At 41.9% G+C, this 24613-nt stretch overlaps 1 protein-coding gene across 2 annotated transcripts in view; it reads right to left on the bottom strand.

The window, feature by feature from the left end:
* The window catches only part of rps6kc1 (ribosomal protein S6 kinase polypeptide 1), a 103804-nt gene that overhangs the window by 59403 nt on the left and 19788 nt on the right, over nucleotides 1-24613 (bottom strand). Inside the window, exons 4-8 of one of the 2 annotated variants that reach the window (XM_064339255.1) lie at nucleotides 22946-23061; nucleotides 18951-19044; nucleotides 13603-13662; nucleotides 7625-7954; nucleotides 109-233 (exon numbers count right to left, since the gene is read on the bottom strand). In XM_064339255.1, the coding sequence (XP_064195325.1) occupies nucleotides 109-233; nucleotides 7625-7954; nucleotides 13603-13662; nucleotides 18951-19044; nucleotides 22946-23061 (725 nt within the window). The remainder of the gene's footprint in view (nucleotides 1-108; nucleotides 234-7624; nucleotides 7955-13602; nucleotides 13663-18950; nucleotides 19045-22945; nucleotides 23062-24613) is intronic. The other variant, XM_064339256.1, reaches the window with a different exon arrangement.

The raw sequence follows: 24613 nt of genomic DNA, 5'->3' as shown, positions 1-24613 counted from the left end.
TTTATACTTAACTTTATTTATACATTTCTAAAATACTGTATGCTACTGAACATTCTGCATCTGTAGTTAAACACATAGCTAAGTGAGTTCAAACAGAGGCAGACTGACCACAGTCTCCATCGGCCCCTTCTCCAGCGCGTCCTTCAGGTACTGGCTGGATATCTGCTCGGCCCGCATCAGGTACTCGGCCGTCTTCTTCTTCACCGCCTCCCTCCTGGTGGGGCTGGGTTCACCTGCGCACAAACGCACGAGCGCCTGTCAATCGTGCAGCCCGCGTGACCTCCTCCGGCCTCGGCACGGACCGGCTCAGGGAGAGCACCTTCTGCAGTAAGCCAAAACATACCTGTGAGAAACGGTTAGAACAAAAAATGCCAAAACCACATACAAAATAAATGGTCTTTCACGGTCTATAATGAAGCCTAATGCACATGTGCTTCCATATACTGATTTATCCATTTATAAATAGTTTTGTAACATCTTGTGTTTTCTTGTGCAACGTTGTACTGCGTGTACCAATGAAAAGTAGCCCGGTGGCCAACCACGGGCACAATGCACCCCCATGATTGTCATGAATATTTTCATTGTTACAGTCCCTGATAGATGAATAAACAAATGAAAAATACGTTTTTGCGGGGAGAGAGCCCGCAGGCACTGCAGCGCGGTTAAGAAAGGAGACCGGCTGCAGGAGGCTAACGCCGACCGGGAGCCACGCTACCGTTTCCTTGGCGAGGGGGGCGGCGGAGGGAAGAGGAATTATGCGAGGCCTTTTGTGTCCGCAGAGATAAACACATAAAAGAGGGAGCTGGACAACACCGCAAGAGGAGGAGGAGAAGGAGAGAACAGGGCCGCAGAGACCGTGGTTGGTGAGCGTAAGCGCTTCTGAGCTCGACGGCGGACCGGGGGCCCCCCCCTCCCCGAAGTTCTCCCCATGCAGAGGCCTGCGCAGCTGGTCCCAGGAACTTGGAGCGCAGCAGAGGGTGGAACAATGATAAGATAATGATCCTCTTACTTACACAATTGGCGCATTTTGGATCCCTTAATCCACTTTTCTTTTTTTTTCCCCCCATCAAGGCATAAACGCGAAGTATCGATGTCTGGCAGGGATGGCCTGGAATACACTTTGCCACCTGGCTTGGTGGAGTTTAGCTAGGAGACTGACCGCGAGCTCGCAAATAATGTGCCTTTTGTCTTCAGAGGAGCTGCCTCCCCGTGCGACTGCGTGTGGCTTGGTGGAGGTTCAAAGTGCAAGACGGAGTGAGCTGCTTTGGGCCGGGCAGGGCCAGTGGGAACCGCTAAGATTAGCACGATTAGCACGTTTCTAAAGCACCTTCGCTGGCTTGCGGATGTGAGACCGGGCTGAGCTTAGAAATCGGCGACATTGTCCCTTCCCCTGCGTCTGGAGACTCAAATCCCCGGCTTTCCCCGACGTCCGCCGCCGTCCTGACAAAAGCACGCGGGGAAGTCGCAAAGGGGACAAAACTGCGCCAATAATCCACATCTTTAGAGGAGGTTTGAAACGCGGGCTGAGATTTTTATTTTTCAATTCCATAAACCGTGAACACGGAGGTTCATTGTACCAGCCATTGTACCGTAAGCAGATCACAGACTGGTGATTGCATAGCTGTTGTGTGTGGGTGGCGTGTGTGTGTGCGTGCGTGTGTGTGCGCGCGCACTGGAGGCTGGCAAATATGGCTCTCTGCACAGACAGCTCCAGTGAATTTAGGCCGGATTGGCAGAGTTCTGCGGTTCGTGCAAGCCAACCCATCAAAACGGCAAAAGGCAAGAGGCAATATGCTGTGAAGATTTGAGGCGATACAAAACCAGCCGATAAGGCTCAACTGTGAAATCTTAATTCCATCGCATTTGTTTGCAAATGAGCGCGGGGTGTTTGATAAGGCTTAGAGCGACATTAGTGGCTCACAGTATGGGAAAGGATACCGTGATTAGGGGCCCTCTTGTGATGCAGAGATAAAAGTATCAGGCCGATATTACACCAAGACTCCCAGCCAAGGAGGACTCGGGGAACGAGTCCACTGCTGGACTCAGCGTTTCTTCATTTCGGCATGCACAGAGACCAGTTTGAAGTAGCTTGGCCAAACTTCCCTAGAAACTCATTCTGACGACTGAACAAACGAAATCTTTTTTTTAGGGTCGCACATATCTCCAGGATTCCAAGGCGCACACAGCCAGGTTGCGCTCACAAAGCTGCGGAAGAGTATAAAAATTAATGGTATCTGGCATGCAAATAAGAATCATTCCCACCAAAAGGAAAAAAACGAAGCACACTGCGTCCCTGCCTAACACAACAGCTCCAAGAAGGGGAGACTAAACATAGAAATGATTTTCTGTCTTTATAAAATAGCCAAAAATCCTAAACCTTCATAATCAAGTCCAAAAGTTCCCTTGGATGCTACCTGCACTGAAAAAATTAGCCTTTAATTCAAAGAAAACTCTGAGTTTTCTTCTGAACATTCAGTCTATACCTACTACAAGGCAGCAGCTAAGTTAAATGTTTTAGTGATAGTTTTATTATTATTTAGTATTAGTGTAATACAATTTTTTTTTTAATATGGTTGATTAATCATAAAAGCTGGGACAGGTCTGAAGTTAGTTCTCAAAAGGAACAAGCCGGAGTCTAAACCTGTATTCAGACTATTCATCTTCATTGAACTCCAATCCCAAATTGCCCTTATGCACCGATGGCATGCCACCCACGGACACTGGTCCAGACCATGCGCAGTCTTGACCGCCACTCTTAATGAGAGTGGCACGCGGTCAGGTGACGGAGGGAGGGGCCCGAGGCAGGTGGAGCGAGGCGGTCGGGCCGGATCTGGCAGGGTTTGAGCGCCGGCGCTGTCTGCGCGCAGCGAACGCGGCAAACGTCAGGAGCTGTCTGGCACATCAGAGCGCGCGGACGCCACGCTGAGCGGCCAGCGGGGGTCGTCCTGCAACCGCATTGTCTTGAGCAGGCGCGGACGGCCGGTTCCGCGCGTCGGCGGGAGGGGCGGGCGGCTCGCAGGGCGAGGAGGGCGGGATCCAGGTGGGGGACGCGACCGAGACCTGCGGGGCCGACGCTCCCGACCGAGCCTCGGATCTCTGCCCGGCAACCGCACCTGAGAGCCATCACTCTCAGCGGGAGTAACGTCCCTGCCTCTTTCAAACACCTAAAAATAAAAAAATAAATAATAATAATAGGAGGGTTCTCTCTTCCAACTCCAGGGCTAAAAAGGGCTAAAAGGCACAATCTGTTCCCTTTTGTGAAGAGCATTACAGAGACAGTGAAGTGTTCATCGTCCGAGAGAGGCTGGGAAAAACAAAGAGCCGCTCGTCTGAGCTATAATTAAGATCCTTTTAAAAAAATAAATAAATAACGGTAATTTGCGGCAACAAAATCCCCCCGACACGGCGTTCTTTCACTGAGCTCCTATTATTCGCTGGAAACAAAAGCATGAAAACAAACAAACAAACAAACAAACAAAAAAAAAACACATTCTCCGTTGAAATGTATCGTGCCTTATTTCTCTATCTGCCTGATGATGCTACTTTGCAATGTTTAAATGGAAAGCGAAGCTCATGTAAATTACCCCCCCAAAAAAAAGAACTGGAGATGTGAGGCTGTAATAAACAAAGCACTTCTCCCTTCTGGAAAATGGAAAAAGAAAAAAATAGAGAGGGGAGAGAGAGAGAGAGAGGGACAGAGGGAGAGACAGAGAAAGCGAGAAAAGCAGGTCTTAATGCCAACCTTGATGGCTGGGTCCACACTCGTTTGCCTCCATTTGCTAATCTACAGCTGCAGTGCTTACCGATCTGCATGGATGAAGGTACGGCCACAAGAAACCTCCCACTTATTTTATTTTCATCTCACTTTCCTGTAATTATTCCCTAAACCGTGTGCACAACAATACAGGAAAAAACATCTGCAGAAACAGGTAATTAATGTGTCAAGCCAAACTAATGCATTTTATATGAAAACTATGCTTTGAGGACTGTAATTACAACACCCCCACACCCGACTCCACCCCCCTCCCTCCCTCGCCCGCCAGTGAATGATTATTTGTACGATAATGCTTCACGTAACATGTAAGTGGTTATTTACAAAGTGTGCATTTTGATGCATTATTTTTCCCTCACAATCCCACATTCAGTGGTACATCAGAAGCAGCGTTCCTTAAGCATTTGGTGTCCAGTCATTTGCATCTCTGTTTAAAAGGATTCGGTTTCTTTATAAAATACATAATTGTCCTCTTATTTAGCCATGGAGATTTTCATATTGATTTTTTGTGTGCCTCCAAAATTACTGGTAGAGACTGGTAGAGAAATACTACATCAAAAAAAATTTTAAATATAAAAATATTCTGCAATCTTGCTCACGACAACGGCTCATTCTTTGTTGTGGGACACCACAGACAATCTGTAATTTCATGTTTATCATCATACATTAATAATCAACTTCACATTTGATTTACTATTATGTCCAACCTCTCAGAAGCTGAATGAAAGTGTTTTGTTCTACAAAAAATATATACTAAGCTAAAGATTATGGAGTAGCTGCAGTTTCTGCCCCCAGAAAACTTCCAGCGTGACAAACTTTTAGCTCCATACAGCAACTCTAAAAGCAATCAGAAATCAACGCACTGTTCACAAATCCTTTGTTTGTTTGTAGAGGAAGATAATTAACAATGCAAACGAGGGTTTAACTGCGGTGCCTGAGGGAGGCCAGTCATTAATTCCTCACTCACTTCCTCGTCCAACACACTGCCCGGCTGACTTTGCCCAGAGGCAGCCCTCTCCCTGCCAAGGTGACAGAAGTCCTCTGGCAGGAGAGGGAGGTAGATTCAATATAACCAAAAAAAGTCCTGTCCTCCACATTTAATGACAAAAAAATGCAGCCTTTACCGTTAACAAACTTTTCAGACGTTTCAAAATACTTCAGCCGTGTCTTGCATGCGCCAGAATGAAAATCTGTAACTGCATACGCTGCAAACTACTTACCAATGTAACCAATTTTTCAGATACACAGCAACAGTAGCTCCACTACAGGTAGTTACACATTGTTATAAAGTTTGTTGCATTTTCAGATAAGCAGCTAGCTCAGTTTAAGCCTGAAGTCCATTTCTTGTCCATTCATAAAAATTACCCTCAGAAACCATACCAAAGATATCAAAAATATTTCCCTTTGGCTACCCTTTCATTTAAACACAGACTAGCCACAACATTAAAACCACCTGCCTAATATTGTGTAGGTCCCCCTCGTGCCGCCAAAACAGCTCTGACCCGTCGAGGCATGGACTCCACCTCTGAAGGTGTCCTCTGGTATATTTGGATTTCTGTATATATTTGTATCTATTGTATATTTGTATCTGATATTTGTATCTACTGTAAATTTGTATCTGATTGCGTTACTTTGTTGTCTTTGATGCTGCAACAGTGCAAATTACCCCCCGGGGATCAATAAAGTACACTACTAATACTACTACTTATTACATTATTGGTTTTTATTACATAAAAAATTTGAAATGGATTACATTATTGGAGTTTTTTACACTATTAGTGTAGTTATACAAAGTGCTAAGATAAAGCTAGAATGTTAGAGAGTGAATTATTTCCACATGATTTTAAAAACTCTCGACAGATCAGAGCTGTTTTGGCAGCACGAGGGGGACCTACACAATATTAGGCAGGTGGTTTTAATGTTGTGGCTGATCGGTGTATATTGTATTATATTTACATATCTATTTTATTAATTTCATTATTCATTGTACAATAATGTTGTCTTGACAATAATGTTATACTATTTGAAAAGCTCTTTAAACATAATGTAATGGAAATCACTTTAAAAAAAGTATCATTATAATTATTTAGTTTCAGACCAAACATATCTCTAGTTGAAAAACAAGATGGTTTTTAATTAAATCATAACTTTGAGAAAATACTGGTTTTCTGAACCTAAATGCATCTGGTGCCACAGGCATTTAGCTTTATTGCTGAACATTCTCTCCTGCTATTAGTTGTCAAACCTCTTCAAGTTGTTATGACATACTTAAGTCCTCTGCACCAATTAAAACATTTAAGATCTGAAAATACACACATTTACTGCCTGATCAGGAAAAAATCCTCCCTGATTCTGGCTGGCTATGCCCACAGATCTGATGGGTGACAGGCTAACAGGCTAACAGGCTAACGTGCTAATGGACTCAGGCTAACAGGTGCCTGCCCTTCCCCAGCCCAGCAGGACCATCTCAGATCTGAGCCAGACAGAAAGAAGGAGAGTGCGGTTGCCAAGGGATATCAGAACAACTCCAACAGGCTGGCCAAAATCCATCGGGAAGGAAGAGATGCCTTGCTTTTACGACAATCTCAGCAAGAAGACCGAACGCAGCCAAACTGGAGCAAGTTCACCTCAAGCGTGTTAGCCATTTCTTTACCCTGGGAACAAGTCTCCTTGCATCTCACCAGAGTAGTATTAGTAAAAGCCCGGTTCTCTAACCACAATACTACACTTAAGCTCCTCCCACCTTCTGGATCCTTTACCCACAGTGCCAACCTCTTCAACTGCCAGGAATCTGTGGTACTTGACAAGAAACTGTTCCACTCTGAGAACATAATGGCAGTATGTCGGATGTGCGGATTCTTCCATGAGAATCTGCCCCTTCCTCAACACCTACTGTACTCAACTCATCTCAGGCTCTGGTAATCGCCCGCCTGGACTACTGCCATTCCCTCATTCCTGGACTCCCTGCCTCTGCCATCAGACCTCTGCAGCTCATCCAGTGTGCCGCCGCTCATCTACAACCTCCCCAGATTCAGCCATGTCACTCCCCTTTTAATCTCCCTCCACTGGCTACCCATATTGGCTTGCATCAAATTCAAAACCGTGGTGCTAGCCTATCACGCAGTTAAATCGACAGCTGTGGTATATCTTCAAAAGATGAGCAGACTCTACACTCTTACCAGACCCCTTCATTCTGCTACCTCTAGGCATCTGGCACCTATTCAGATTGCACATTGGCTCCCCTGACCCCCTTCAGATAACTTTTCTTTTTCTCTTTCTATATGTGGTTTTCCTTTCGGATGTTATAGATAAATCTGTGTAAAGGCCGTCTGTCTAGTGATATTACCTTTAGTTATATTATACTTTTTGATCATAAATGAGCTTTCAAAATGACTCTCATCTTCATCGTATATTATTTCCAAAATAACTTTTGTACTTTTCCAACCCGAGAACTTGCAATCCTCCAAAAAAAAACATTTCCCAACACTCTTCATGCCGCCCTGCTGATTTTAAGTCATTAGTCAGATTTAGTTCCATCATTTTCATGTTTTGAAATGCAAGTGACACCAAGACCAAGGTGCCCTGCTTTGTAAACAGGGCAATAAAAAGTGCCTTCAGATGGAGCATGGATCTAAACTGGCATTCCCACATGCTGTTGTATTCTTATAACTGCACTGTATTTACTACACCTGTACTATAGATTATTACCATCATGTCTGTTTATTAAGTGGTTGTATGACATTTGCTAGTGTGATGCACTGTAGCCCGAACAAACTGCTCTGAACTACATGCTCTATACTGTATTGATTTGTTTGCTTTCTCTTGAACACCAGCTCACAGCATTTCCTGTACCTTGCACTCCCTGTAGTAGCAGATCCACTCCACTCCTGTAGAAGCAGAAGGCCGCTCCGTAGTCCTGCTCCTCCTCTCTCTGCACTGCCAGCTTGATCTGCTCGCTCGCCCTCTCCAGGTAATCCCTCTTCCCCACCCGGGGCTTTAGGCCGCCTCCAAAGAGCGCCGCCCTGCTGGCCGCCGGGTCCAGGGCCCGGGCCTGGGGGGAGGGGCTGCGGCCTCCCGCGGGCCTGTTGGGCGATTCGCCGCCCGAGGCCATCCCATCGTCCAAGTCGGCCAGGGAGTCACCGTCTACCAGCAGTGAGATCAGATCGCTGTCACTGGAGAGCCCTGGGAGAGAAAGAGGCGAGGGACCCGGGCAAATTACAGTACAGGTCAGATAAGAGCGGGAAGCCCCGTGGTCTGATCTCCACACACACGTGCCTTAGGGTTTGGAAACAGTATGTACTGTAGCAGCGATGGGCACGGCAGTAATGCACCAGCTCAGACACTGCCCAGATTCTCAGGGAGTGGTCCACGGAAGTGTGATGTTCATGGCACAGCCTTCCTCTCAAAACTCAACCATTTCCCTGTGTCACGTAGTTATTCAGTTGATTATAAAACATGACTTATGTGCCAGAAAGTGGGCAGGTCAATCACTCTAAACTCCACTGCTGTCCCCAGACTCAGGTGACAGCAGAAAAGACAAAAACGGCATGTCAATATTCATAAAAAAACTGGGTAAAACCAGAGTCCACATCAAAGGTTGAAAATCAAATGAATCATTTTAAACGGCTGTTTTCATAAGAACCAGCTAGGAGCCGGTTAGGTTTCTACTCTAGGATTTCACTTATTCAATCTCAGAGGTCACAGCAGGTTGGAAGACACTGTAAAGCTTTGTGGATCACTCTGAACTAAATTTCTTCTGGACGTTTTCTACAACCATCTCATTGGCTGAAGACTTTTTGACATGAATTGGCCATTACAGTGCAGATTACGATAAATAAATAGATACACTACTCACAACAGGATATAGCTGCAACACTACTCGGCAAGCCCTCTCATTCTAACAGCCACTGTAGGTACATTAATATGGAATTCCGTTTTTGTCTAAATTAAATAAATGCTATTATGATGAAAATAATCATATAAATAAATGTAGCAATATTAATAAATTAATTGATAAATTGTGAAATAATTCAACAATTAAATAAGACTCAATTAATTATTATAATATTATTTAATCATTCTCATTTCTGCAACAATATTACAACATTCAATTTCATTTTTATTTCACAATAACAGGTTTATTTCAAAATGGAAAAAGACTAGTTTTAGACTAGTGCTTTTCCAATAGTGCATTCCCAAGTAGCTCTTTTTTCCATTTCATGACACTTATATTTCATGTTAAGGTCACCTGTCAGTCAACATGAGTGGGCTGGGGTCAGAAAAGATCATTGGGTGATCACACATTCAGGCCAAAGCAACAGCACACCAAATACCGATAAACATATAACATGATCGGAGATAACCTGTGTTACTTGAGGACGTGTGGGAGCGAGAAGTCAATTTCTGAGCTACTCAGAGAGGCTGCCACCCATTTGGACAGTATGCCAATCGTCAAAGACGATTGCTACAGCAACCTGTCACTGCTGAAGCTGGAAAGCCCTTATTGGCAGAGTGCAATTTACAACAAAAAAAAACACTTTGGCCACTTTGCTTTAACTAAGAACTATTAGAGTAGACCTTCAGCTGACATGCAGGAGTTGTACATATGCCCAAGTACCACAGAAGTAAACCTAATGTTATTCGTAACCCCAATTATGAAACAAAAGCTTAAAACCATAACAGCATTCACTCGCTAACGAACATTCTAATGACTGCCACTACCGCTATGATGATAGTTAATTAAAAACTACCGATAAAATATGAAAATACATTTTTATGATATTTCAGCATATTAGAGCTAGGTTACTAACACTGAAAACATTGCGTAAACATTTCTCATCTTAAAATAATAAAATGATTAAAACCGGTCAGCTGGGCTCAGATATCAGTACCATATTTACTGCTCCCAATGGCCAACTAAAGAACCTAGCTCCAGCTCCTGACCTTTACCTGCCACTACCCCATAGAGCATGGATGCCTTCATTACAAGGCAAAGAGACATAATAAATAGAAACTATTAAGTTTAAATGGGAGGAGGGAGGTTGTGTTTTACTTGTTGCTAATGCTAGCTCAGTTGGCCCAAGCCCTAATGGTAATGGTTTATCGGTTGCTAACGATAGCTCAGTTGGCCCAAGCCCAAGAACCCCCATTCAAAATAGTTAAACCTAGCTAGCTAGCCCAGTTTAGCAGCCAGAAACTACAATTCCATTAAAGCATTGTTTGCGCAGTATACAGGGTACACAGCATTAATGGTATATATGCCTGGCAGAATAAGAGAAAATACTATTTGCAGTCATGACAACATTGCTACAGTACATTGCACAGCTTTCAGGAGAATATTGAGTTCCCTAACTAGCTTCAATTTTGCTCATAAAGCATTATTCAAATTGTGTTTGGATGGCAAGGTGTCCCACACAATTTAATGATAATTAAGTTAAGCCCTGAGTCAATTGCAATGACAAAGTTAGCCAAGACAGGGAATCTTTCAACTGATACGACAAAACTTTTATCTGAATTTTGGAGAGCGTTTATCCAGTTGAGCATTTCAAATTGATCCTAAATGCGATTCAAAATAGCACTGGCTGTTAAATTTATTTATTTATTTTATATGTTTTTGGGATTTTTCAACTTTATTAGATAGAACAGTGTAGAGAGACAGGAAGAACTAGGAGGAGAGGGAGAGACATGTGACAAAGGTCGGTGGTCGGACTCGAACTGCCGACGTCGCAGCCCGCAATGAGCATGTGGAAAGCACTCCATGGGCTACGCCACTGTAGGCCCCAGCTGTTAAATGTATTTTGACTGGCTAAAAAAAGCATCACATCTCGGATATAATGAGTTATTATTATTTAATTATTGAATTATTTTACAATACATTCACACACATATTGTGGCAATTGTTCATATCACTATTTATATAATAAAGGCATATTTATTATTATTTTTTATTTAGACAAAAGGGATCTCATATATGAAGGCTTGGATTTATATTGGAATTATACTATGACTAATATCATAGTATTATAAATAACATGAACAGACTAAAGTTGCAATTTCATATTAATAAGGACCTGGACTTCTTAAGTCTCACATTCTATTTGGAGGAACAAGTACACATATATTACTCCACAATATTCTACATCTTAATATAATCTCCAGTATTCATACAGATGTCTGTAAACAGTGGATTAAGACTGGCAGATTATAAACTAATCAGAATGAAAAATATTTTCAGATTTGGAGGGAATCTTGTTTAAAGCAGTGTACCAACGAAGATGAAGGACGATTTATTATTATTTAACCCAGTTCCGTGAGCGTACGGTGCGAGGGATCTTTGGCATTCTTGCGCAGTGTGGGCGTCCTTGCCGTGAGAAGCGGACTGAAGAGATTACGGAAAAGGGCCGGCCGGCCTTCGGGACAGGTGTGCTCATGCCCCGGGGTATTAATGGGACTTTGAGGAAAGGGGGCAGATAAACCATTCCGCTCATCATTCCTTATAATCCCCTGAACTGCGCTGCGCTCTGATGGGATTGTCCCCTCCGCTCCTCCTTCCTTTACGTAAGGAGTTTAACTGGAGGACGGCTCCCACGCGCAGCGCGTTTCTAAAAGACGCTTCGGCCACCGGCGTCAAATGTCCGAGGCACGGTGCAGAACTAAGAAATTTGGCATTATAATGAAAGTCCGTTAGGTGGTGTTGTAATTTCCCTGCATGTGGACATGTTACATTTAAAAGGTGTATAAAGTTGTTGTTCTCTTACTCGTCTCGAATTTAAAACAACTTAGCGAGTTCGGGCTCAGCTGAAAAATGTCCTTGCATCTTGCACCCAGTCAATCGCAGGTAGTGGCTGGGATTAAGACAGGAATCTCAAACGTAAATCCTCGGAAGGCTGCAAGGTCTGCTGGTTCTCAGTGTTTTAGCGCTCGAGTCCACACACCTCGTTTCCAAGGCCTAAACTGGCTGCCGCCTGAAAGGAAATCACAAAAACCTGCCGACACTGCAGTGTCCAGGACTGGGGTTTGGGATCCCTGGATGAGAGTGACCTGCGTAACACTGCGGGCTGAGCAAGGACACAGGAATAGGCGGAAAGGCAGTTCCTCACCACAGAGACCAAAGCCTTCCAAACACAGTTCAATAGAAACAAGTTCCCGTAATGCCATAGAAAAACTGTGAACCTGGGAGGTCCTGACTGGAGACTGAAAAAATATCGATAAAAAGACAACGTCTCAGACCAGGTAAAGCAGTGACGCCATGGTGAGGACAAGACAGGTGTTAAAGCCTTCGCTGTAAAATGATTTCCTGAAACTTATGAACATTTGAGGACAGTAATATAATCATTGATTAATAAAATAAGAAAAGGCTAATTTATTAGCATTATCATTTCTTTAATTTCTCTATATGATATTAGTACAGCATTAATTTTTTTCAGTCCATTTCTAGAAAAATGATTAATCTGTTGAACAGTTCTTATTGTGAGACCTAAGTAATGCTTCTTGAAACATAATAAATGATCATGGCTATCATTACCCAAACTGGCAGACAATTTGACTGACACAGATGAACCAACCAGGGTACTGTGATATAAAATATGCTGAAATAACCTACCAAGAAATCATGTTGAAATAACTGTGATAATTGTATTTACCACAATAACCACAATCACTTTAATCACTCTGCCAATTTCAGAAAACAGGAAACAAGTTTGTAAAAAAGCATTTATGAGGTCAACAATCATGTGATATCAGATTTTGATCGTTTTACTCTAAATTATATTTGATATTAGCTCCAATTATTTGTAGCTGCCTACTTGTACAGTATTATTAAATTAGCTATTTTTGCTGGTCAAAAAATACAATGAGGCATTGTTTAAAAAATGTTGCAATACCTGACTGTTAATGATCTTGAAGAACATTTCTTTGGTCAGCCAAAAATAACACTGAAGTGAAACTGACTTTTTTTCATTTGATACAATTGCAAACCAGACTGACTGTATTTCTTAACTGTAAATTAATAATTACTCTGAAAATATAGCATATTCCTTAAAACTTCCACAGAAAAAATTTGTACTTCAAGCAAAACAAATATATTAAGTAGCTAATGACTGACTTCCAAATAGTAGCTGTCTTACAACGACATTTTGCCGCAGGTAAGTATTAGTCCCTTAATGTTGTCACCATGCTAGCACGTTTTTTTCTTTTTTTTCTTAAACTAAAAATAGCATCTCTGTCATGAAAGAAACGCCACTCGCAGCATTTTCTAAACTTCCTGAAAGTGTGGACTGGATTGATATTAATGTCCCCCTTACGCGCTCGTGCTTCAGTTTAACGCTCCGTCCCAGCCCCTCCATCCATTAAACACACAGACCACTGGGTCGCGCCTCAATTAATGCAAGCTCATGGCGTACATAATTTATGCATGTTACTGCATTAAAGTGCAGGTCAACAATCAGAACAGGACTTCATATATTAAAGCAGACCCGTAATGAATTATGTACAGAACAGTATAATGAAGTGACAGAGTCAATACAATAATGGATTTCAGAGGAATATTTGTCTAAGCAAGTTATTGAGGGAATAAATCAACCTTGCAGTGAAAAGACTGATAGTGTGGCAAAATTATTACAGATTATAAAAAGCAAGCAGTAGGAAAACCATGCCACTACAGTAATTATTGCAAATGTTCAATTCTACACTTTGTGTGAGGGATATGTACAAAGCATAAAATAAACTAATCATTGGCACCACTGACACCATGAACGATGCTCGATATTGTTGAAAACATTCAATACGCTGATAAGAACACTGATAAAATAACTCCGAAAAATTACACTTACCACCATACTCTGACTGACTAGCAGCTGTCAAATCATCCACGCCACCAATATCTTTATGAACTGCAAGAAGACAAAGCAGAGAGAATAATCTGTATTAGTGTTAAGTGTCTTTCAGTTTTCCATGGTTATATACAAAGAAATGAACATAAAATGATTTACAATCATTTTCAACTGGAAAATAAAAATCAATCTCTGATGAACTTTAAAGCAGACAAATATATTGAAGAATATACAGGCTTATAAAGGAAATAAAGGCAGCCAGAACTTTTTTTTTTTTGCATTTCTGCGCTTGAAAATCAGTATCGCATTACAAAAGGTACACGCACGGAAGCAACACAAGGTTCCATCGCATTTCAACCGATAATTACCTTCAGGAACTAATGTTATCGTACTCCCCGCAGCCTTGTTTTTCAAATCGAAATGTATTTTTATTTACTTACATATTTAGTCTCCCCCCAAATGAATCACACAGCGTCAAACTCACTTTTGGTTAATTACTTTGAACATCTTAATTGCTTGTTGTGCACACAGTTGCCGTTCCTCTAATGTTCATTTACAAACGTGACACCGAAACACGGGAAACCTGTAATCAGCAGCAGAACCCAATATGGCAGAGCAGCTCCTGAGTGCTTAATTGGACTGTACCTGGTCTGTGCAGTATGGCTGCGAAAAAAATGAAATGAACACATTCTTTTAAACTTTATGACCACAAAACATGTTAAATGCGATTACACATTGCTCAGCCACTTGTAATGCAGACGGGGGTGGGGGGGAGTTACTGAGTCCATAATTAAGTAAATCAAGTAACGGAGTCTGTCACTTGGTGGATCATAAACGCAGAAAACACACTACTTATTTTCTTTTTGCAGCAATTAGCCTTTTTTTAGTCACCTTTAAATCTAAAGAGCAAATAAAAACATAAAAACTGTCATTTTCGAACAGAATTAAACCAAGAGAAAACAATCCCTTTCTTTTTTTTTTAAACACTTTTTTTTTTTAAAACCAGCTCTTCCCAGTCACTTCTGACGATTCATGTGGCATGTGTGCGCCTTCCTCGGGAGTAGGGGCAATCTTACAGGCCTGTGTTGCGAGTTTGACTGGGCTGAGGTGTTCAGCTAAGTTCTGTCAACATTGCCCTCCAGTGGAAGCCAAAGAGAAGTCCTCAGATCCGCCTTTGCAACAATGGCTCTATGAGAACAATGTAGCGCTGGGACAGGGACTGGCTGGCGTAGGGAGATGACATGGCCCTTATTTCTGGGTCACAGCTGTCGGAGAAAAATCACCCCGACCCCCCCCACCTCTCGCACTGCTACCAAACCACGATTGCCCCCTTTCAAAACAGACCACGGACTTCAACACACAAAGCCTCCTGGTTAATCTATGTTCAAAAATAATAAATAAACAGGAAATGTAAGTAAAAGTAACAAAAACAGGGTGGTAGTTTAACATGCTTGAATTTTTTAAGACTGAATTTTTAAAGTGCCTTTCCTGTTAACCTAACCTCAGTCACTCACACATATAAACCACAGGGGTCCCATGAACCCACTAGATGTAGTGTTAGCAAACCAAGAGTATGACAAACTGCCATGAAAAAGTATTTTTCCCCTTCTCGATCTCCTCTATTATTGCACATTCGTCACACTGAATGATTTCAGATCTTTAGACAAAATGTAATATTAGACAAACGGAACCTGAGTAAACACAAAACACATTTTTTAAATTAATATATCATTTATTTAATGAAAAAAGTTATCAAACACCCATATTACCCACGTGAAAATGTAATTGTCCCTTAAAACTTATTAATGGTTGCACCACCTTTAGCATCAATTTTCTGGTACAGAGCAGAATGCATGGTTCCTTCAATAATGGCAAGTTATCCAGGTCCACCATGTTTGACTGTTGGTATGATGTTCTTACTGGGAAATTCTGTATTTTCTTTACACCAGACATAATGGGACCAGTGTTGTCCAAAAGGTTCCGCTTTTGACTCATCTGTCTATAGAACATTTTCCCAAAAGGCGGCATGGGGATCATCCAGGTGCTTTTTTGCTAATGGGAGACGTGATGAGTTGTTTCTCTTGGTTTGCAGGTGTTTCAGCCTTGCTACACCTGCCATGAATCCATTTTTGTCAAGTCTCTTTCTTATTGTGGAGACATGAACCCTGACCTTAGGCTAGAGAGGCTTTAGATGTTCTTCGGGGATCTTCTGTGACTTCTGGATGAGTTGTTGCTGTGCCCTTGGGAGAAATCCTGGTAGGCGGGCCACACCTGGGAAGATTCACCACTGCTCCAAGTCTTCGCCATTTGAAGATAACGGCTCTCACTGTGGTTCGATAGAGTCCCAAAGCCTAAGGAATGGCTTTGTAACCCTTTCCAGACTGATACGTTTTTTCATCTCTTCAGGAATTTCCTTTGATCGTGGAATAGAGTGCTTGTAGAAACTTTGTGGTGACTATTTCACTCTGATGGTCACATGAGTAAGGTTTAGATTCAACAGTGTTGGCTGCAATCAAGACTGGCTGTGTTCAATCAGCTGAATCTAATTATCAATTAAATTATGTTAATTGGTTGATTGGGGGTAATTACTTTTTCACATGGGTAATATGGGTGCTTGACAACTTTGTTAAATAAATTAAATCATTTTTAAAATGTGTTTTGTGTTTACTCAGTCCCTTTGTCTAATATTAACATTTGTCTAAAGATCTGAAACCACTGTGACAAATATGCAATAATAAATAAAATCAGGAAAGGGGAAAGTAATTTGTCACAGCACTGTACAGGGAAACACATTTGTGACTACAGGGGAAAAGAATTCTACCTCACAGTGCAACGTGTTGTGGGTCCTCACTTTCAGCTTTTTAGTTTTTATTTTTTATTCAATAAATTGTTATTTTCTTAATTTCCATTGGGTTCCAGAATGGCATCTTATCCAGACAGCTTGTGTGTAATTCATGTAAGATATAATGTATGACAACAGGAAACAAATTCACTGATAAAGAAAACCTGTACAGAATTTGCACAATATGAAAAGCTCATATTGTCCCTCCTTGAGCTCCCAAGTCTCCTCATCATAACACATTTCATCATTTTTACACTTTGTACAAATCAGAATGCTGTGTATATCACCCTATAGAGCAGGGGTCCACTACCACGGTCCTGGAGGACCATAGTCTCTGCACTTAATCAATCAATTTGCAAAGCAATGAATAATACAGTTAACTTATCTCATCTGGTTAATTAGGTCTAAATAGGTTTCTGAAATAAAACATTTTTTTAAGAAATTTGAAAAGCAACAACTCTGCAGCTTCCTGGGACCAGTTGGAGACCCCCAACACCCTTACTGATGTTGCCGTGTGTTCTGAAATCATTGGGTTACAGCTCTTAAATTGTCCATGTCACTAGATGCTTGAACTACAATTAGACACGTGCATGAAGCCCCACACACAGAAATGCAAATCTGAATTTGTTTCTGCATGTGTAATTCAAGTTTGGTGAAAAGAGTTTGTTAAACACTGTAACATTGTAGAAAGGGCTAATTGCAAACATTTTCAATAACACCTAATTAGAACACATGAAACAAAATGACAACACCGTACCAGGGAAAACCAAGAGTCTCAACCTGAAAAGTATGGTTCTAATTTTCCTTCCGAGTGAAACGTTACAAACATTTGCACTAAGGAAGAATTCACATTAAACATACCCACAATGCACTACTCACAGTGGAGTGGATACAGCCTTGCAACAACATCTACATACACTTCAATTTGATGCATGCCTGATAAGTCAGTCAGTCATGACTAAGACCACTCCCATGAACCAACCATTTGGCTCTAGCCAATAGCGTGTCAATTCTGACTATGATATCCGCCAGCTTTGTCCAATTGCATGCCATGTCTGGGACTGTTTGACTGAAGTAGTGATACGTGTTTACGTATGTTTACGTTTAAACAGAATGTACAACTATCAATAAAAAAAGACTATATTTGCTAAAATAAGCCTTTACTCCAGTCTGAAAATCAAAACAATATTTACATCCACACACTGGCAGCACATAGGGACGTGTTCCCCAGACTCAGAATCGCAGTGCATAAACACATTATGGTGTAGGACAGAACATAAACTGAACGAGAATTTCTAGAATTTTAAATACCATTTGAAGAGGTGTATAGTATTTAATTAACTAACTGGCCTTATTTCTGAGCTACTTATTGTGATGAGAGGATAAGCAATGCATCTTGTGCTTCATAAACAATATACTGACAGTTACGAGCACATTAAAACCTACGGACACCTCATTAAATCAAATTAAAGGGCTCACTTCATCTGTTTTTGTGAGCTATTAACATCTCATAAATAAAATATACACCTCATACATGAAACTCCAGTTGTATGGAAAATGCATTCTGCACATCAGACAGACTGCATTTGTTATAAAGTAGCCATGGGTTAAATTGGTACATAATACTAGGGGGGCCTCTGCTGGCCAGTCAAGTAAATACAAGAATTATGCTTGATGCTGTGCAATGCATTTTGTTAGAGTGACTGACATTCTCGTTTCCAGATGCTCAATCTCGAATACAGCATCCAGAAACAATCCAGCATGTTGCCCGAGGTTTGCCTGCAATGCAGGCGGACTCAGGCAACCAGGGCACCGCTTACTGAAGGCAGTTAAGGACAATTTATTAGCGTGTTTGTACGGATCACTACACTGTAGGCCCCGTATGCAACTGCCCAGAATTTGTGTGACATTTCAGGCCAATGAACTCAGGCTGATTTGACAGGCTAATGAAACTCAGGCAGATATTACACCACAAAAACCCAAAGGTGTCTGAAAAGGTCCCTGCCCCCCAGCATTACTCCCCTACGTCTGTGCATGCAGTCGCAGACTGAAAACAAAGTAGTAAAGATCTGATATGAGAGGATATGGTTATGGAATGACAAGAGGAAGAGATACAGAAATGATGTGAGGGAATGTGGTTCTAGAACGACAGGAGGGAGTTGTAAAGATGAGTGAGGGGTGTGGTTATGGAATGACGGGGGGTTGTAAAGATGAGTTAGGGGGTGTGATTATGGAATGACAGGAGGGAGTGGTAAATGTGAGTGAGGGGGTGTGGTTATGGAATGACGGGGGGTTGATGACAGAGGATGGAAGTTGAGGGGGTGTGGTTATGGAATGACAGGAGGTAGTGGTAAATGTGAGTGAGGGGGAGTGATTATGGAATGGCAGGAGGGAGTGGTAAAGGTGAGTGAGGGGGTGTGGTTATGGAATGACAGGAGGGCGTGGTGAAGGTGTGATGTGAGGGAATGCATTGTACCAGAAAGCAGCTGAGAATCACCAGGCCTACCTTCAGAGCTGCAGTCTGAAAGGTTGTCAGCAAGGAAATCCCAGATGGGCTCTGCAGGCCCGATGAGCTCAGAACCGTTATGGACCTCTCCACCCTGTAAAAGAACCAATAAATCAATCCCACCTCACCTCTCCACCCTGTAAAAGAACCAATACATCAATCCCACCTCTCCACCCTGTAACAGAACCAATACATCAACCACCCCCTTTCCACCCTGTAACACAACCAATAAATCAATCCCACCTCTCCACCCTGTAAAAGAACAAATAAATCAATCCCACCTCTCCACCCTGTAACAGAACCAATACATCAATCCCACCTCTCCACCCTGTAACAGAACCAATACATCAATCCCACCTCTCCACCCTGTAACAGAACCAATACATCAACCCCACCTCTCCACCCTGTAATAAAACCAATACATCAATCCCACCTCTCCACCCTGTAACAAAACCAATACATCAATCCCACCTCTCCACCCTGTAACACAACCAAAACATCAATCCCACCTCTCCACCCTGTAACAGAACAAACACACTGATGCCACCTCTCCACCCTGTAATAAAACCAATACACCAACCCCACCTCTCCACCCTGTAATAAAACCAATACATCAACCCCACCTCTCCACCCTGTAATAAAACCAATACATCAATCCCACCTCCCCACCCTATAAAAGAACCAATACATCAACCCCACCTCTCCACCCTGTAACAGAACCAATACACAACTGATACATCAATTCCACCCCTCCCGCAACAGAAGGAATATGTCATTAGCTGGGTCGTACATGCTGAATCCCACCTCCCTTCCCTCAGCCTGTCACTTGTGCTTATTATCCTTGTGCACAGTTACTATCGCACTTGCACTGTAACGTGCATAATTGCTTCACAAGAATTACAGTAATAAGGATAAGCCTCACACAATGAACTCGGTTCCGTTGTTCACTACCAATGTCCAACAACACTGAGGGATGGACAGCCCTTTTCAGGACAATCGACAAGAGGCACGCAAAACTGACATGGTTTACACGCTCAGCGCATGCCGGATTTGTACATCTTCCGTAAATGGATCTCCACAGAACAGAACAGATGCTCTGTGAAGCCGGCGATGCCTTTCAGGGACAGAAGCCCATCTGCTCTTCATTCACCGTATTACATAGAAAAGAAATCTTCCATTGAGGAGAACTCACCCGGTCATGTACCGCAACATAAAGTAAAAACAGTAACACACCGTAGTGCAGACACGGGAACAGGGAGGCAATACATTTATTTATTTTTTTTACTATTTAATGTGAAAATAACTGAACCCTGCAATTAAATGTAACATAAACACTGATTGTTATCAGCGTGCCCATGTCTCCGCACCATTGTTGTCAAGTGGTTTCTAATAGCAGGACTACGCTTTGCAGCACGGGAGCTTCTGTGCCGAAATTGGTGGCGCAAGCGAAAGAATACGCGACCTCGGTAGCGGCGACAGCACTCGGGACACAATGCAGCCTACGTTTCCCATCCTTTCATCGGCCCGCGTTCCCTTCGTTTCGGAGAGGGGGGGCGCGACGTCACCCGCGCCCCTGTGGGGCGAGGGGTCGGTCCCGGCAGACTGATTCCGGGAGAATTTGCCAGATGTATGTATTAATGAGGCGGCCTGCTCCCGTGACCCTGATACGGGCGACGTGGGGCGGGAGGGCGGGAGGGCGGGCGGGTTGCGTGCGATCCCTAATGAAGGGCAGCCCCTTTTCATCCACCCCGAGCGGGAAACAGGCAGGGCCTTCCCACGGCTGGCCTTGCTTGCCAGTCTTATACCCCCCCCCCCCCAAGCCCGGCAGAAGCAGTGTGCTGCCGAGTGATGCCCCCACCAGCTTTCATTCTGAAAATAACCCGTATCGCATGAAGCAACTGCGTTAGCTCAGCGAAGGCAGCGGCATAAAATAGGCATCGTCGACCAAACAAGCTGTGAGACACAGACAAAAGCTGCCGAATACTTAGAGGCGTGTGGGATTCTGTGGAAGTGTGACACGGCCTGGGTTCTGAGACTGGCCCGCCATTATGCGAGTGGATAAAGGGCGGACTTAACCACCGGCGCAGTTCCTGGTCTAATTACGCCTCACCGATTCACATCCCATTTCCTGGCCATCTGTCCCGGTTTTTATTCCACGAAGCTTTAGCATGCAAGAGCCCGCAAACGCAACGTGACGTCAACAAGCACTGCACGGACATGCACAGCTGAAAAGTTTTCTTCCCTTACAGAGAGTGTAACTTTTCTGCAAGACGCAGCATCCGGAGCACCAATACATAGCTGTGATGCAATGAGGCAATTCAGCCTATGAGGGCATCAGGAAGCTAAACTGCTTGCTTTCTGAGCAACTTTTTCTGTGAACTGTCACCCGATAAATTAATTATTGCTGTTGGTACCTGGCATACCAGTTAAGCCCACAGGGGTTATAAATATGCCCACCTCATCATTTATTTATTTATTTTTATTTATCTAAATTGCAAAAAGAGCATAAATATCACATAATATACCGAGAGAACATCCACATCCCCAGAGATGCTTCTAGTTTTGCCCTCTTGATTACTCTTACATGCTTCTCGCAAGTATGGACACTAACTGGAATTTCCACATGCTTTATGCATCTCATATCTGAAAAGCAAAAACCTATGTTTATTGCGCTTACTTATTATTACAAATTAAGTGTGTGCTAGTGTTATCACAGTTATCAAACCATGAGCTTTAACACATTCTTATCTACTGGCTCACTAGGAGCAAGTTGGGCTTAATTATATCAATGTAGTAATAACACATTTAAATTGATAGATATTTAGAAAACGATTGAGCTATTGAATAAAAAGTAGACCACAGCAGTATTGATTATGTTTACAGGTGTTTTTTGTATTTATTTACATTCTACATGGGAGGAGAGCTTTTTGTAGTACTATGCCACAGTGGAGATTAATTCTATTTATTCCAAAAATGCACATATTATAATTTCCTATTATTTTAACTGCAACACTAGTACATTAAAATACATTAAAAAGTGAAATGCTTAACATGAATTATGTTGTTGCACCACATTCAGTGACTTCTATTTTCACTGTGACATGAGGTGTGGGTGTTCACTCAGAAAACACAGATTTTACAAAAAATTGGTTTTTATTTTATGTGTAATCTCGTAACATACTCAACTAAAAAACACTAATTCCTTAATCTCCCTTTTAAAAAGCAGCTCTGACCCAAGAAAACAAAATAAATCGGAGAAAAGTAATATTGTGAAAGTTTCTGGCAACTACCAGGAGGTATTCGCACAAGTGGAGCAATTTCATAAATCTGATCACTTTAGAACAAAACCTGCCATTCATATGACAAGTTGATTAGCAGCTGTTGAACAGCTCGATTTTTTCTTCTTAATTCAAATTCACAAATGGAAATGGGCTTAATTGGTACTAACGCTTGGTTCAAATGCAAACCTCAGCCGTTAGGATTATTGCACTTAAGTCATTTACAAAATAACAGAATGGCTACTCTTCTAAGTGCAATACCCCGTTTTAACCAGCGCCAGAGATGTGTACCAGGTAATTCATTATAGATCGAGTAGCATTCTTTAAGATTTTAAAGTATTACGAACAGACTAACAGGCTATGATTCTAATTGCAATTATAATGTTTGTTTTTGCAATGTTATTATAGGATATTGCATCTATAAATGATACTGGATGTATACTGCATGGAAACCAAGAGACATAATTTAATGTTCATGCAGAAAGGAGTGATAAACATCCATCCATCCGTCAATCAGTCATTATCAAACAATCAAACATGGGGGACTTGTGGTGTTCATGTACCGTCCATCGCTTAGCTGACCAAAAATCCTTACCAAAAGCGGCACATGGTTCTTATATTTACATGCCTTACATCTGATCTGGATGTCATGGATACGACCAAAGCCCAACCAATCAGGGTTTGGTGTGCCTCTCAAGGCACTGGTGGCAACCGTACCTTGAAGAAGTCTTCTATGTGCTGGCTGCTGTAGAGGGCAGGAATGTTGGCAGAGAACTGCAGCAGGTCCTCGGAGCACTGGCGCCTCTCCTCAATCACCGATTCGTCGAAACGACCTGCAGGGGACGACGCGAGTGCTGTGGTCAAGCACCTCTAACAGCTGGCCTTTAAAGATTCTTCAAGAAGAACAGAATTTACCTACACTGCAACGCAGACTCAAACATCTGACTGGTTCCACAGGGTTAGGAAAATAGTAGCAAAGTGCTAAGGTTCAACAGACAAAATATTCAAATTCTAAAACCTAAATCAAATCTTTAAATTATGAATGTTTCAGTCATCAATGCAATTGAGAAATCCCGTTTGGTTCCACAGGTTTGACAGGGTCCATTTAAAATGTGTACTGCAGTTGAAATTTGCTGCTAACTACTAATTTATCTTTTTCAATTCAATGAGTAAAGTTGATTGTATGCTATTAAATATGTTCCAAGGTCAACAGGAAATAGGTATGCATACAAAATTAGCAGGTCATCATGAACCATTATTTGGCATTACATTATCAATGGTCAGTGTATGAAAATACATTCCAGATTTTGCCATAAAAGGAGGCACTGACTTCACAAGAATAATACTGAGACTGTATTAATTAATTCTGGGACAATAAATAAAATTATTTCCAAGAGATTTAGCACAAAACTACAATGGAGGAAAGAGGGAAGGAAAAGTAAGTCTAAATTAATCTTAAGAAGTTGTGGGTAACCAGGACAAATTATTATCTGACAAACAATTGCCTTTTGTTTTGAGAAAGCCAGTGATATCGAGTGATGATGTTTGGTTATTTCACATGACCAAACATCTTACAATCATTAAGACATATTCAAATGCACCAGATAAAGTTCTCTCACTACACTACACAGCACACTTGTCCAAGTATTCAATTGTGGCAGTAACGCTGTTGCTTTATCTGATTTTTCCATCCCCTTAAAAGGCTAACAGGAACTGATTTACTGCACATACTGAAGCAGGCTAAAGCTCTCTGGTATGCATTTTTATGCAGTTACACCTACAGTACCCACCTAAGTGTCATGTTTATCATCACAATTAATGTTGTGAAGATAGCATGAATAATGGATGGTATGCGTTAACCATCAGCATAAGGCAAATGATAAAGTATGAGCATGCCATCATGCAGGTCAGTGGTCACAATTAATCTGATGTGATTTAGAACACATTGAATCTCTTAGGTGCATGACTTTTCAGTTAAGATGCAAGTTAAGTTTCCCCTTCTTTCTTATTTGTTAATTTGTACTGAATGTGCCCTGCTTGACCTTACTTTAAGATGGCTGACTGCATTTTTGCTACGGAAAAAAGATTTTCTCTTTGAAGATACCATTAAGATTTTTGTTTTCACATCAAAGCAAGAGCAAATAATGTATTCTGCCAGCATTGTGGATGTTTCATATAAATAGCACCACTACAAAGTCTTCTGCTTACTTATTAAAACAGGCAATAATATATGCATTACTAGATCAATGAAGTTTGTAGACCAGGGGTTACAAAGCTTTCTTAGACCATGAGCCACATAATGAGCAAATGCCTCGTCTATGACCAACTCTTATTAAAATGTAAAATGTAACATATAGTATGTTGAAATGTGCAAATAAATGATTT

The sequence above is a fragment of the Anguilla rostrata genome, chromosome 6 (genome assembly GCF_018555375.3).
Source record: "Anguilla rostrata isolate EN2019 chromosome 6, ASM1855537v3, whole genome shotgun sequence".
NCBI classification, from domain to species: Eukaryota; Metazoa; Chordata; class Actinopteri; order Anguilliformes; family Anguillidae; genus Anguilla; species Anguilla rostrata.
The sequence above is the reverse complement of the archived record's forward strand: the minus strand, read 5'-3'. Positions and strand labels throughout refer to the sequence as shown.